A 14645-nucleotide genomic window follows, 5' to 3' on the forward strand; every position below is an offset into this window, starting at 1 on the left:
CTGCAGAAGGCTGGTCCTTGTCCTCTAAGAAATATTCTAGAGCGGCATGGTCCAAATACAGTAGCCACTAGCCACAGCCATGTAAATGAACATCATTTCAAACTGAGTAAGATGTAAAATTCAGTTCCTTATCTGCACTCACCATGTTTCATGAGCTCAGAAGCCACATGTGGCTAGTGGCTAATGTACTGGACAGAGCAGAGATGGAACATTTCCATCGCAGCAGAAAGTTCTATTGGACAGTGCTATTAGACAGATACTTTAGCCAAAGCAGAAGGCACTTCCATATGGAAAAACCATAGTGAAGGCATTTCTTCCTAGAGAAAGATAAGAGGGGAAGGGAAGGGTGGCATGGGAAGGGGGCACCTTGCCTTCTGAGAACCACTAGCCTCCAATAACACTGTCCAGTGAACAGAGCAGTGACATGAATCCACTTACTAGGTTACTAGGAGAGATCAATTAAGGAATATGGAATACATTAGAATTACACAGGAAAAGGAACTACATATCCATATAATGTCTTACTTTCTCCTTCTTAAAGAGCACCCTGCCCTTGAGACACCTCTGGCAAAAGGACACAGAGGTTAAATAACTTGAGCTAAGGTTAAGGAATAAGGTCTCGGAGTTAATGAAAGAGACATGTGTGGGAGAGAAGTTCATTCCAAGAGAGGTGCCTCCCATCTAAAGAAAACCTGGCACTAAGATCTGCCAAATGGAATGAGAGGCAGCTAAAGAACTACTCAGCCCAGTTCCTCCCTGCCCAGGACCCATGGAGGACAGCCAGTCTTAAGCTAAGGCTCTCAGGCCGTGTTCTTGAGATTCGCCTGAAGCAAAATAATAAAAATGACAACTGAAAGAAAGAAAAAAACGCAACCTAAAAAGTTCAGGTTTTCTTGTTTTCTTCCTTAGATAGGTCTTCCCAGAGACAAACGAAACAACAGTGTCGTTGAGTTAGCCACTGTCCACTGTCTAGGACAGATACCCGCAATATTTGAATCTATGCTTTGCCCAGGATACCTGATTTTGCCAAATCTCAGACCACTAAAGAGTGAGGACTTGAGGTTTGGTTTCTTTTAAAGCACAACATGAAGAGAGGCTTTCACTGACAGCCCCCGCTGGCCAATACAGAAACCCCTTGTTCAGGAGAATCTGGACCACTGCTTCTCAACACTTTCTAAGAGGAGTGCTGGGGCTTCCTTACCTGACTGCTCTGTGGCAGATCTGGGATTGTCTTGTGCAGTTGCTTTTGCAAAAACACCAACTGTGGGCAAACTACTGTCCACAAGACCAATAGCTTCATAGCCAACGTCGGGGCCCAAATCACTCCTAACAAGAGAGAAGAGGGTGTTCTGTCAAGGGACTGTAAGGAATGACACGGTAGCACATATTCACCACGACAATGCACTTTTTTTTTCTTTTTTTTTTTTCCTGAGCCGGAGTTTCGCTTGTCGCCCAGGCTGGAGTGCAATGGTGAGAACTCAGCTCATTGCAACATCTGCCTCCTGGGTTCAAGAGATTCTCCAGCCTCAGCCTCCTGAGTAGCTGGGATTACAGGCATCCACTACTACACCTGGCTAATTTTTGTATTTTTAGTAGAGACGGGATTTTACCATGCTGGCCAGGCTTGTCTTGAACTCCTGACCTCAAGTAATCTGCCCGCCTTGGCCTCCCAGAGTGCAGGGATTACAGACATGAGCCACCGTGCCCGACCAACACCGCACTCTTATGCTAACCAAAGAACTCAGTATGCGTATCACCAGACGCCAAACTGATCTGCTGTTGCTAGAGCATCTAGGGATGACCATGAGAAAGTAAGATTAACCCTAACTAGCTTTGACTTTTCCTTAAAAAGCCATTATACACGATCACATATCCATGCAGTGATTGAAGTGTTCTTCAATTTATTCATGCTTTTATCCCATGCCACATTTGAAAAGTGATGAGGTCCCCACTTTTGCTATTCACTACTTTCGTCTTGAAATTCCCTTTTTGAAGCTTCAAAGAGTGTTCCACATTTACAGAATTCAGAATTTGAGATGTTTTATGGTTTCATTAACCTACGGTATTTCCCCTTAGCCTCCACTTTTCTTTTCTTTAGCTTTTAAAACGTTTTTATTTAAAAAATTCAGACGAGCTCTTGGTATGTTGCCCAGGTTGGTCTCGAACTTCTGGGCTCAAGCAATCCCCCGGCCTCGGTCTGCCAAAGTGCTGGGATTAGAGGCATGAGCAACCACACCAGACCAGCCTTCATCTTTTAGGACTGGAATGCTTTCTGACATTCTTTTTTTTTTTTTTTTTTTTTTTTTTGAGACGGAGTCTCGCTCTATTGCCCAGGCCGGAGTGCAGTGGTGTGATCTCGGCTCACTGCAACCTCCACCTCCCGGGTCCAAGCAATTCTCCTGCCTCAGCCTACCGAGTAGCTGGGATTACAGGCGCGCGTCACTATGCCAGGCTAATTTTTGTATTTTTAGTAGAGACAGGGTTTCACCATGTTGGTCAGGCTGGTCTCGAACTCCTGGCTTTGTGATCTGCCCACCTCGGCCTCTGAGATATTTTGCCAGAAGTGCTGGTGCCATCTCCATTCATTTACCTAGTCTAACAAACATCAGACGGAACACTTAAAATAACTTTTTTTTCTCTTTTAATGTTTTACAAAAGGAGCAGTTTGGTGAAAAACCAATCAGGACACTTTTGCCAGATGGTTACCTGAGGGTAGAATGTGTGGACATGAGATGGACTTTTTTCCCTTCTGTATGAAAGCTAACTGGCTCATAATAAAACCAAACCATAACTCTGTGTTATGGTCCTAGAGATACTGAACTGTAATCAATTGGGTCCCCAAGGCACACAACTATTACCAGAACATTGACTGATGCCAGTACGGCTTAGCAGCTCCAGTCATATTTTCTCCAGCCAATCTTCCACTCACAACAGCATGATCATGGTGCTCTACCCGCCTCCTTCCCAACTTTATATCATAGAAGCATGCAGCATCTCCTGCCTGTGGAAACAAATACATAACATGAACACATGATTAAAAACAAAAAAAGCAAGTTAAAGACAAAATATAAACTTTGGGGGCTCAAAGAACACTTGTAATGGTAACTAATTCATGTTTTCCATCTACAGGCCAGAGTTGTACTTAAACTAACAAAAACAGCTGATAACCCATTCAATTTTTTTTTTTTTTTTTTTTGAGACAGGGTCTCACTCTATTGCCTGGGCTGGAGTGCAGTGGTGCAATCATGGCTCACCACAGCCTGGACCTCCAGGCTCAGATGATCCTCCCACCTCAGCCTCCCAAGTAGCTGGGACTACAGGAATGTACCACCATGCCTGGCTAAATTTTTTTTTTTTTTTTTAAGAGCTGGGGTGTTGCCATGTTGCCCAGGCTGGTCTCGAACTCCTGGGCTCAAGCAATGTCCCTGCCTCAGCCTTCCAAAGTGTTGGGATTACAGGTGTGAGCCACCATGCCTGGCCTGAGATCTCATTTTAAAATATCGATTCCAGGCCAGGTGCAGTGGCTCATGCCCGTAATCCCAGCACTTTGGGAGGCCAAGGTGGGCGGATCACAAGGTCAGGAGTTTGAGACAAGCCAGGTCAATATGGTGAAACCCCATCTCTACTAAAAATACAAAAAATTAGGCGGGTGTGGTGGCGAGCACCTGTAATCCCAGCTACTTGGGAGGCTGAGACAGGATAAAGGCTTGAACCCGGGAGGCGGAGGTTGCAGTGAGCCGAGATCGTGCCACTGTACTCCAGACTGGGAAACAGAGTGAGACTACGTCCCCCCCAAAAAAAAATCTATTCTGCTTCCATAAAGCTAACCTAAATCTTCTATAGTTCGGTTTACTTATGCCTACTTCCTGTTCTTTCCTTAACAGACATGATTTGCAGAATATTCTTTTCTATATGTAGAAACCAGTTTTTGGATGTGACTGCCTCTCACCTAGAAATGTTTTCTTAGATTTCTTTTTGTCATTCAGTATTCATTCATTCAACAAATATTTATGGAGTACTTATTATATACAAAAGTATTATGTTGTCCGGGTTGCTGAGACAAAACTGACATGGACCTTGACTATGAGGAGCATACAACCTAGTACAGAAAGATATAGCCTTGCTCATAACTACAGAGCAATGTAAACAGTAATGTGCTAATATGAAAGGTACAGATTAAAGAAGACAAGTATTTCAAGCAGAGGGCAAGAACCTCCAGCCTGGGGTGAACTGGGCCAGCTTCACGAAGGATGTGGTATTTGAGCTCTCTAACCCTTTGTTCATCTTTGTGGCTATTTAGACTCCCCCAAAGCAACCTAAAAATCCAACGAGTAAGCAACGGTAAAGTAAACTGTGAATTCACTTAATGGAACATATAGTCATTAAACTGTTTACAAAGTCTGAAGCAACATAGAAAATGCTTACATTTATGGTGTTAAGTGGAAAAGAGCAGAATATTATATATAGTATGCTTGCCATGAATAAAACAAACCAACAATAAAACCTACATGCAAGGAAACAAAGGGAAGGAAATTCACCAAAATATTAATGGTTGCTGCAGGTGACTTTCCTCTCGCCTTCTTGTCTGTCTTCTACATTGACCACATATTACTTTTTTTTTTTTTTGAGACTGAGTCTTGCTCTGTTGTTGCCCAGGCTGGAGGGCAGTGGCGTGATCTCTGCTCACTGCAGCCTCTGCCTCCTGAATTCAAGTGATTCTCCTGCCTCACTCAGCCCCCCAAGTAGCTGAGATTACAGGCCTGTGCCACTACACCCGGCTAATTTTTGTATATTTTTAGTAGACACGGGGTTTTGCCATGTTAGCCAGGCTGGTCTCGAACTCCTGATCTCAAGTGATCCACCTGCCTCAGCCTCCCAAAGTGCTGGAATTACAGGCGTGAGCCACTTCGCCTGGCCCACGTATTACTTTTATAACAAGTTTAAAAAATCCAGTACATTTCATCTTTTTTTTTTTAAAGCAAGGTTTGGAGGGGGAAAAAAATTCCTCCAAGGTGCCTATGTCCTTAGTTGCAGAGTCCATAAACAAACACAATACACTTGTAACTAGCAATGGGGAAATTACCTCATGGTTCCTACATACTATAGTCTTGTTTGTGTCATAATAGATTGTAAAAAACAGCTAAAAATAGTACTCAAGGAAAATGAAAACAGCGTAATTTTCCTTTCTAGGGAACAGGTTATAAATTGCTTCATCCTCCATCCTCTGGATTCACGTTTGAGCAAAGGGAACAGCAGATCCATCTGAAAGCTATGTGCATGCCCACCAGGGGTTATGCCAGTGGCTGATGCCAATAAGTAGAACCGGAAGAGCTCTACTCCTGCAGGCATGCACACTGCTCATTTTATCTGCCACTAGCTTGCACATGAGGCCATACCTGGTCTTCTGAATCAAGCAGTTCACACATTTCTATTCTGTACCCTCAGCCTCTAAACATTCTGACCCTATCTGGTTAGGCTGATGAGCTTTAGCATACCACCGGGCAGACCTGTTCACAGGCTAGGGAGAATGAACTGTGCCTGGTCATGCTGTAGCACACTTACCACCCAGATGTTAGAGCGTGCTTGTAGCTCTGCATTTACCCGGAAGCCACCAAAATCTGAGTCTATTTCCAGGCCACCAGTCTTGGCCAACTCAACATTGGGCTCCAGGCCCACAGCTGCCACTATGTGGTCAGTTTCTACCTGAGGCAAAAAAGAAATAATTCAGTCAATTACCACAGTTCCCATTTATGCCTACAGGCGTAACAATGGCCCATCATGCCATTAAGAATTGGGACTTCAAAAAATCATGGGTTAACTTACCTCTGGTAAATGGATTTTAAGTTCTATTTCATAAGCCTCCACCACCCCATCCCATGCACATCCCCCATGTCATTCGAACAGAAATCTGCCACCCTAGCCAGGACTCAAAACTCTGTGAGACAGATAGAAAGGGGCTAAGGGAAAGTGGTTCACAGGTGTCTACTCTGGCTCTCACCATTCTGTTTTAATGGAGGGGTAGTTAATTCGGAAAATTATATCAGGTTAATGGCAACTGCCAGGAAAAATAATCTACTGGTGTCAAATGAAGGAGTAAGAATGAGGCAAGGGGAGTGGAGAACTGGAAGGCCTCCTGGCAGACTGTCTTTTCCTTCCTTACCTTCCTGCCGTCTTTCAGCTTGATAAGTAACTTGCCACTGCTGACTCCAACCGATTGAACAATAGCATTGGGCATCACCTTAACTCCCTCTGTAAAGGCAAACAAGACCTGAGAGTGAGCCTACGAGGCTGTCACTTTCATGGGAAATAGGGAAGCTGACCAGTGGTCTCCTTCATGGTAAAACCAATAATCAGTACACAGGCAGTTTTGGAGAGCCGCAAGAACCTACACCCATGGCTCATTTCCAGCACTTCCAGGAATTTGGGGCATCTGATTCAGAACACCTAGATGAACTTAGCTGACTGGAGAATGGTGGAAACATTTTACAGGCCAGGTGATAGGGCTTATGTCAAGGGGGTTCCCATAGAAGCAAAGTTTGCCTTAGGTCACACTCAAAGGAAATAGAGTGGCAGCATATAGAAACAGTCTCTCTACCTCGTCTGACTTTTTCCATGGTCCAGTTGCTGAGGTATTCAGGGAGGATCTTTCCCATATTTCCTTTCTCGGGGAAGAGCTGAATCACTTCTGTGCCCAAGGCTCGAGCTGGGAAGAAGAAACAGAGTAGTTATAGCAGGAAGCAAAAGTCAATCCTAGGAAGACAGTAAGAGAAGTAAAGGAGCAGCAGGCAGCCCTCACTAAAGACAGGGCAGAGCTGCAATCCAGGCCAGAGCGCCCACTTACAGGACACTGGGCATGAGGGCCTCGGTGCTCAAGTTCATTTGTAACGCAAATACAACAGGTATCAGAACTTCTGGCCCCAGATTAAGCTTCAGATGGTGAACTCTGTGTACTTCCACCCATGCAGTCACCTAAGGCTTACACAAGTGCTTTGCAACCTCTGAATAGGAAGTATCCTCCTGAAAAGATGCCCTGATTTCATATATCTGAAAAAGAACATTAAGATAACTAGTTGCAGGCCGGGCGCGGTGGCTCACGCCTGTAATCCCAGCACTTTGGGAGGCCGAGGCGGGCGGATCACAAGGTCAGGAGATCGAGACCACGGTGAAACCCCGTCTCTACTAAAAATACAAAAAATTAGCCGGGCGCGGTTGTGGGCGCCTGTAGTCCCAGCTACTCGGGAGGCTGAGGCAGGAGAATGGCGTGAACCCGGGAGGCGGAGCTTGCAGTGAGCTGAGATCCGGCCACTGCACTCCAGCCTGGGTGACAGAGCGAGACTCCGTCTCAAAAAAAAAAAAAAAAAAAAATAAGATAACTAGTTGCCATGAAACATTCCAACTGGAGCTCACAGATCCGTCAAGCTGGGAACCATCATGTGCCCAAAGAAGGTTTTGGCTTTTTACACGAGGCAGCAGTTGAAAGACACCTATAATTCTGTAGTCTGCATTGCTCTTATCATCTTCATAAGTTACTTTCCTTAATATTTTATTTCTAAGGAGTCCTGGCATAGAGGTAGAGGAAAGGAAAGAAAGCATTGCTGTTGGCAGGGTGCAGTGGCTCACACCTGTAATTCCAGCACTTTGGGAGGCCGAGGTGGGTGGATCACCTGAGGTTGGGAGTTCAAGACCAGCCTGACCAACATGGAGAAACCCCGTCTCTACTAAAAATACAAAATTAGCCAGCTGTGGTGGTGCATGCCTGTAATCCCAGCTACTCTGGAGGCTGAGGCAGGAGAATCGCTTGAACCTCGGAGGCGGAGGTTGCAGTGAGCAGAGGTCGCACCATTGCACTCCAGCCTGGGCAACAAGAGCGAAACTCCGTCTCAAAATAAATAAATAAATAAATAAAATAAAATAAAATAAAATAAAATAAAATTTAAAAAGCATTGCTGTTAAGTTGCTCAGGTGACAGCTTTTTGGTCACCAAGGGATCCCTCACCAGAACTAATCTCAGTGCTTAGCTTTTCACTGTATAAACCTTAATTAAACTCTACGGATCCTGCCAAACACATCTCTGGGATTCACAGAAAAGCTGTATAAGACTAGAGAAAGAATATCAAGGTCACTCCTCAATACTCACCCTTTCTGCCAAGAGCACAGGCCAGTTCGCTACCAAGGAAGCCCCCACCGATAATCGTAATTGATTTGACTTCCCGTGAAATCTTCTCCAAGCTTCTAAAGTCTCCAATCTGCAGGACCACATCAGTTTAGTCCATTAATTTCCAAAAGGGGCATAGGATAATAATACTAGGAAGTAGTTTCTTCTAAATCTTTGGCAACAGTAAATTTTCTCCTTGTATAAAGTGACTCAATTAAAACTTCTATATTATTAATGCAAATTTCTTTCTTCATGGTAAAATTCCTTCTATAAACAGTGGTTCTTAATTGGTGGCAATTTTGTCCCTATCTTCCCCAGGAGGACATCTGGCAATATCTGAAGACATTTTTGGTTGTGAGAGCAAGTAGGTGCTCCCAGCATTTAGTGTACAAGAGGCCAGGATGCTGCTAACATACTACAATGGCATAAGACAGCCCCCACTACAATTATCCAGCTCAAAATGCCAATACTGCAGAGGCTGACAAACCTTGTTCTAGGAAGAACTTAAAAGACGGTACCCAGTCTGGCCAACAGGGTGAAATCTCATCCCTACTAAAAATACAAAAAAACTTAGCTGGTCGTGGTGGCACATGCCTGTAATTCCAGCTACTTGGGAGACTGAGTCACAAGAATCGCTTGAACCTGGGAGGTGGACGTTGCAGTGAACCAAGATCGTGCCACCGCACTCCAGCCTGGGCGATAGAGTGAGACTCAGTCTTGGAAAAAAAAAAAAAGACAGGGCCGGGCGCGGTGGCTCACGCCTGTAATCCCAGCACTTTGGGAGGCCAAGGCAGGTGGATCACAAGGTCAGGAGATTGAGACCATCCTGGCTAACATGGTGAAACCCCGTCTCTACTAAAAATACAAAAAATTAGCCGGGCATGGTGGTGGATGCTTGTAGTCCCAGCTACTTGGGAGGCTGAGGCAGGAGAATGGCGTGAACTCGGGAGGCAGAGCTTGCAGTGAGCCGAGATTGCGCCACTGCACTGCAGCCTGGGCAACAGAGCGAGACCCTGTCTCAAAAAAAAAAAAAAAAAAAAAAAAAAAAAAAAGACAGGACAAATCTTATCCCTGAAAAAATGACAGCAGTTTTTATACGCACAGTGTTAAGCAGCAGAACACCCCCTTGCTTTTTCTTTAGGTACTTTTTTTCTCTGAAGTCTCTACACAGCAGTTGCAATGAAAATGCCAACAGGCTATAAGGGGTTCCAATGAATCAAACACATCAGGAAAAAACAACTATGGAAGAGCAATCAGAAGGATCTATTGCAAGCAATACAAACACTCCATTTTTTCCGTAGGAGCTTAAAACCCTTGAGTGAGGTATCTGAGGTGCAGAGAGAGGAAGTGACTTGCTCAAGGCCAGATAACAAGTCTGGAGAAGAGCCACAAATAGAACTTGGATCTCCCAAGTCCCGGGTGGGTGCTTGGGGACTGCAAGATTATACTACCTCTTCAAAAACAACACAAAGAAAACACTAAAGCAGACAATTACCTTTCTGAAAAGCGTTGTTCTACTCTTCACCTCTGCTCCAGCCCTATCAATGGCAGACAGACTTCTTGGAGTACCTCCTGGAAATAAGAGAAGGAAAACCCTTTAGCCCAACAAGCAGGAGCTAGCCCAAACAATACTCCCTCCACCACACAAAGGTGGAGCCCTCTTCACTTAGCACCATGGCGGCAACAACAGGATAGGATATGAAGGCTTTGTTTGCCTTCAGCTCGCCTCCCAGCAGGCTTTTTGTCAGTTGTCTTTGAGAAGCAGATTTGAGAGTCTGTCTTCAAGGGGTACACCCTCCCCCTAGGTGGCCAAAAGGCCTTACTTTTGGCTTCCATGTTCTCTTCGAGTTTCTCATGAGGATTTGCCAGCTAGCATAGCTACATGGGTTTGATGAATTGCTTCTGTCTCCTCTCTTGGTTTCTGATTGCAACTGGCAATGAAGCCACAAACAACATCACTTTTAGGGCACAGGGCACAGGGTGAAGGCTAAGCAGGGAGAGAAAAAAGGGCAACTTCTTCATGCCTTTACTGGGAGAGGATCATCCAGAAGGGCTGGTGATCCAGGATGCCTGGACACAGCCAGCTTTTGTACCAAGAGAAGTCACCCACTTCAGAGAGTCTGGGTTTCCATTTTCTTAAGTAGTAATACCTTCTACAGAGAAAGCTGGACTCTAAAACTTGAATGAGTTGTATCAGGAAAGAAAGCCATCTCCAGAAATGCTCACCTGTTGCAATCAAGCACTTTTCATAGGTTATTTGAGAGCCATCATTAAGTTTCACCATGTTGCCTCTCACATCCAGCTGTACTACCTGGTACAGTCACACACATACACAAAAGAGGTAGAGATGAATTAGCTTTGAAAAAAATTTATTGATATATAATTCACATCAAATTCACCATTTTAAAGTGTGGAATTCTGTGGATTTCAATATATTCACAAGGTTGTGCCACCATCACCACTATCTGATTTCAGAATATTTCCATCACCACCCCCAAACTCCAGGCCAATAAGAAGTTGTCAGTCCAGGACGGGCACAGTGACTCATGCCTGTAATCCCAACACTCTGGGAGGCTGAGGCGGGCGGATCACTGAGGCCATGAGTTCGAGACCAGCCTGGCCAATATGGCAAAACCCCGTCTCTACTAAAAATACAAAAATTAGCCAGGTGTGGTGGCATATGCCTGTGGTCCCAGCTACTGGGGAGACTGAGGTAGGAGAATCACTTGAACCTGGGAGGCAAAGGTTGCAGTGAGCCGAGATCATGCCACTGCACTCTAGCCTGGGCAACAGAGGAAGATTCTGTCTCAAAACAAAACAAAACAAAAAACAAACAAACAAACACAAAAGTTGTCAGCCCAATAAGAAGAATTAGTTCTTGACCTAAAGCGATCCTTAAGAAACCATATCCAAGTAATCATGGGAACCACAGTTTCTGGTACCCAGTTTTTTCAGGCAGTCATATGTTGGAAAAGACAGAAAGCAGGTAACATTAGAGCAAGTCATGACAGTCCTGAAGCCCTGCCCCATGTGTGAAAAAGGAGAATCGGAATAGCCTTTCTTATTTGGCTGTTTGGAATTATTTATTATTACTTTGTTAATAACCCTCCTACATCTACAACATTTTTACAGAATGCTTTCTCCAACTTGTAGCCTTCACTGAAACTTGGCTCTCTCTTAAGGAGAGCTTACATGTAGAGGCTGTTAGTTCCCCCACACTCCACATCGCAAGGCCAGGAGGAGGTGTTGGCATTTTGCAAGCTTCTTGAGGTTACTGGTCTGCTGCTTCCAGATTCTTGTACTTTCATTCTCTTCTGAGGGACATCAGAGGAGTCCTATATTCCTATGAATCACTTTTTTGAGCCACCTCCTCGCTACTCCTCCTGATTCACTGAAGACCTTGGAAACTGGCTCATACTGTTCCTCATCTTGTTATCTCCTAAACCGCTCCTTCTACCTCAATTATCCTACTTGTTGGTCACAATTTTCCATCCCTTCAGCTTTCGCTCAGTCTGTCTCCTATACTTGCTTTCAATTTTCTCTGTTTATTTGACTAGCTGCTCCATTCTAACTAATTTGGGCTGATGGTAGAACATCCAAACTGTTCTTTTGCCAGTACCTTTAATTCCCTTGCACCCTACTCCTTCTTATGGTTAAGAGTTTGAGCTTTGGAGTCAGAGAGAATAGGCACCCAGTCTTTGCTCCACTCTTTACTAGCTATGAGACCATTCAATTAAGCACCTACTATGTATCAAGTTTAGACAGTGATCCTCACTGCTTTCAGAGTTTAGTGGCTAAGACAATTTAACAAGCACTAACAGTAATCAAGAGTGATACATGTGATATGAGTGGTAAGAACAGTGCAGGTAGTACTGGGAACATATGACATATGCCATCTAGTCAGGGTGGGTTGGGTAAAGCTTTCTAGAGGCAACGACATGAACTGAGATCTGATGCAGCTTCTTTAGCCTCCTTTGATTTGTCCCTGGTAAGCTCCCTCTTCAATCCAATCCCGCTACTCAACCCTCACGTTGCTCGCTCTCAGATAACCATCTTATGTTCTATTGTATTGTGAAAACAAATGAAGCCATTAGATGTGATCTTCCACAGCTTCCCATGAGGCATGAGGGCTCCCCACCACCCCTGCCCAGCCTATTAACATTCTTGTCCCATCCAACAGGTCCCGCCTTTGATTCTACGTCCTCTTCACGCTTTTATCCAATTGCCATCTCTCTCTTCTCATTTAAATCTTTTGAAAGAGTACTTTACCCTCTTTTCTAACTTCCCAATGGTATCTGTTTTATTTTAGTTTATTTTATTATTATTATTTTTTTTTTTTTTTTTTTTGAGACGGAGTCATGCTCTGTCGCCCAGGCTGGAGTGCAGTGGCCGGATCTCAGCTCACTGCAAGCTCCGCCTCCCGGGTTCACGCCATTCTCCTGCCTCAGCCTCCCAAGTAGCTGGGACTACAGGCGCCCGCCACTTCGCCCGGCTAGTTTTTTGTATTTTTTAGTAGAGACGGGGTTTCACCGTGTTAGCCAGGATGGTCTCGATCTCCTGACCTCGTGATCCGCCCGTCTCGGCCTCCCAAAGTGCTGGGATTACAGGCTTGAGCCACCGCGCCCGGCCTATTTTATTATTTTTTTGAGATGGAGTCTTGTTCTGTCACCCAGGCTGGAGTGCACTGATGCAATCTTGGCTCACTGCAACCTCCACCTCCTGGATTCAAGCAATTCTTGTGCTTCAGCCTCCTGAGTAGCTGGGATTACAGGTGTGCACTACCACACCCGGCTAATTTTTGTATTTTTAGTAGAGACGTGTTTTCACCATGTTGGCCAGGCTGGTCTCTAACTCCTGACCTCAAGCGATTCACCTGCTTCAGCCTCCCAAAGGTATCTGAACTGCCAAATCTCACAGTGCATTTTACAGTTCTTTTCTTCCCAGATTCCTCTGCCACAGTAATACTGTGGATCACATCCTCCTTCTTGAAACTCCCTATATCCTTGGCTCCTGTCCTCAGGTTTTGGGTTCTTCTTAACCCTGCCTCCTAAAAATCGGGGTTCCCCAGGGCTCTATCCTTGCCTTACTCCTCTTCTCACCAGATCAGTTCTCCCTGGGAGGCTTCACCTACTCTCATGGTTTCAACTCCTACACATATGCAGATGATTCTCGACTCTCTGTCTGAGCCCAGGTCCCCTGAGCGTAGCAGTCATATGTCCAACTGCCCAGAAGACACCTTCACACAGATATTCCACTTCATACTTAATGGTCCAAAACTGAATTCTATCTTCTCCCTTAAACTAGCTCTTCCTCTTGTAATGTCTTTTTCAGCTGGGGGTACCCTGCCATCCACTCAGACATGCAGGCTAGAAATTAGAAAATCATCTTTGCGGCCGGGCGCAGTGGCTCAAGCCTGTAATCCCAGCACTTTGGGAGGCCGAGACGGGCGGATCACGAGGTCAGGAGATCGAGACCATCCTGGCTAACACAGTGAAACCCCGTCTCTACTAAAAAATACAAAAAACTAGCCGGGCGAGGTGGCGGGCGCCTGTAGTCCCAGCTACTCGGGAGGCTGAGGCAGGAGAATGGCGTAGACCTGGGAGGCGGAGCTTGCAGTGAGCTGAGATCTGGCCACTGCACTCCAGCCTGGGCGACAGAGCGAGGCTCCGTCTCCAAAAAAAAAAAAAAAAAAAAAAAAAGAAAATCATCTTTGCCTCCTCCATCTCCTACCTTTAACCAACCACCAAGCCTCATCAAGCACGCCTCCTAAGCATGCCTCAAGTGTGCGCCCTACTTCTCTTCACCTTTCTATCAAGAAGTAATACTGGCTGGACATGATGGCTCATGCCTGTAATCTCAGCACTTTGAGAAGCCAAGGTGGGTGGATCACCTAAGGTCAGGAGTTCGAGACCAACCTGGCCTACATGGTGAAACCCCGTCTCTACTAAAAAGACAAAAAAAAATTAGCCAGGTATGGTGGCGCATGCAGCTACTTAGGAGGCTAAGGCAGGAGAATCACTTGAACCTGGAAGGCAGAGGTTGCAGTGAGCCAAGATCACGCCACTGTACTCCAGCCTGGGCAACAGAGTGAGAATCTGTCTCAAAAAAAAAAAAAAATTAATACACTGTACACTGATGCTATTAATAGTTTAGGCTCTGGAATCAGAATATCTGGGTTCCAATTCTGTGGCTTCAGACAGACCTGGGTTCAAATTCTCTCTCTACCGCTTACTAGCTATGTGAGTTTAGGCAAATTATTTAAAATTTATTTATTTTTAAAAATTTCAACTTATTTCTCTGTAAGAGGGAAATAATATTCACCTCATAAGATTATTGGGAGGATAAAATGAGATGGTACACATAAAGCATTTAATAACTGTGCTTACAAGATTAGAATAGGTACTATACAAATTTTACCTCTTACTTTCTTCTTCATCATCATCATCATCACACCACTACTATTCTAATTTGGGCTCTCATCACCGGTTGC

General features: G+C 44.9%; 2 protein-coding genes across 4 annotated transcripts in view; one reads left to right on the forward strand and one right to left on the reverse strand.

Moving 5' to 3' along the window:
* Positions 1-14645, forward strand: part of RAB33A (RAB33A, member RAS oncogene family) — a 227423-nt gene that overhangs the window by 172494 nt on the left and 40284 nt on the right. The gene's annotated exons all lie outside the window — the stretch shown is intronic.
* Positions 1-14645, reverse strand: part of AIFM1 (apoptosis inducing factor mitochondria associated 1) — a 409113-nt gene that overhangs the window by 1102 nt on the left and 393366 nt on the right. For all 3 annotated transcript variants that reach the window (XM_050777463.1, XM_050777462.1, XM_050777464.1), the window contains 8 exons: positions 10382-10466; positions 9651-9727; positions 8138-8246; positions 6596-6703; positions 6161-6249; positions 5563-5703; positions 2859-3001; positions 1202-1326 (listed from right to left, as the gene is read on the reverse strand). In XM_050777463.1, coding sequence (XP_050633420.1) covers positions 1202-1326; positions 2859-3001; positions 5563-5703; positions 6161-6249; positions 6596-6703; positions 8138-8246; positions 9651-9727; positions 10382-10466 — 877 coding nt within the window. The remainder of the gene's footprint in view (positions 1-1201; positions 1327-2858; positions 3002-5562; positions 5704-6160; positions 6250-6595; positions 6704-8137; positions 8247-9650; positions 9728-10381; positions 10467-14645) is intronic.

Source organism: Macaca thibetana, chromosome X (genome assembly GCF_024542745.1).
Source record: "Macaca thibetana thibetana isolate TM-01 chromosome X, ASM2454274v1, whole genome shotgun sequence".
NCBI classification, from domain to species: Eukaryota; Metazoa; Chordata; class Mammalia; order Primates; family Cercopithecidae; genus Macaca; species Macaca thibetana.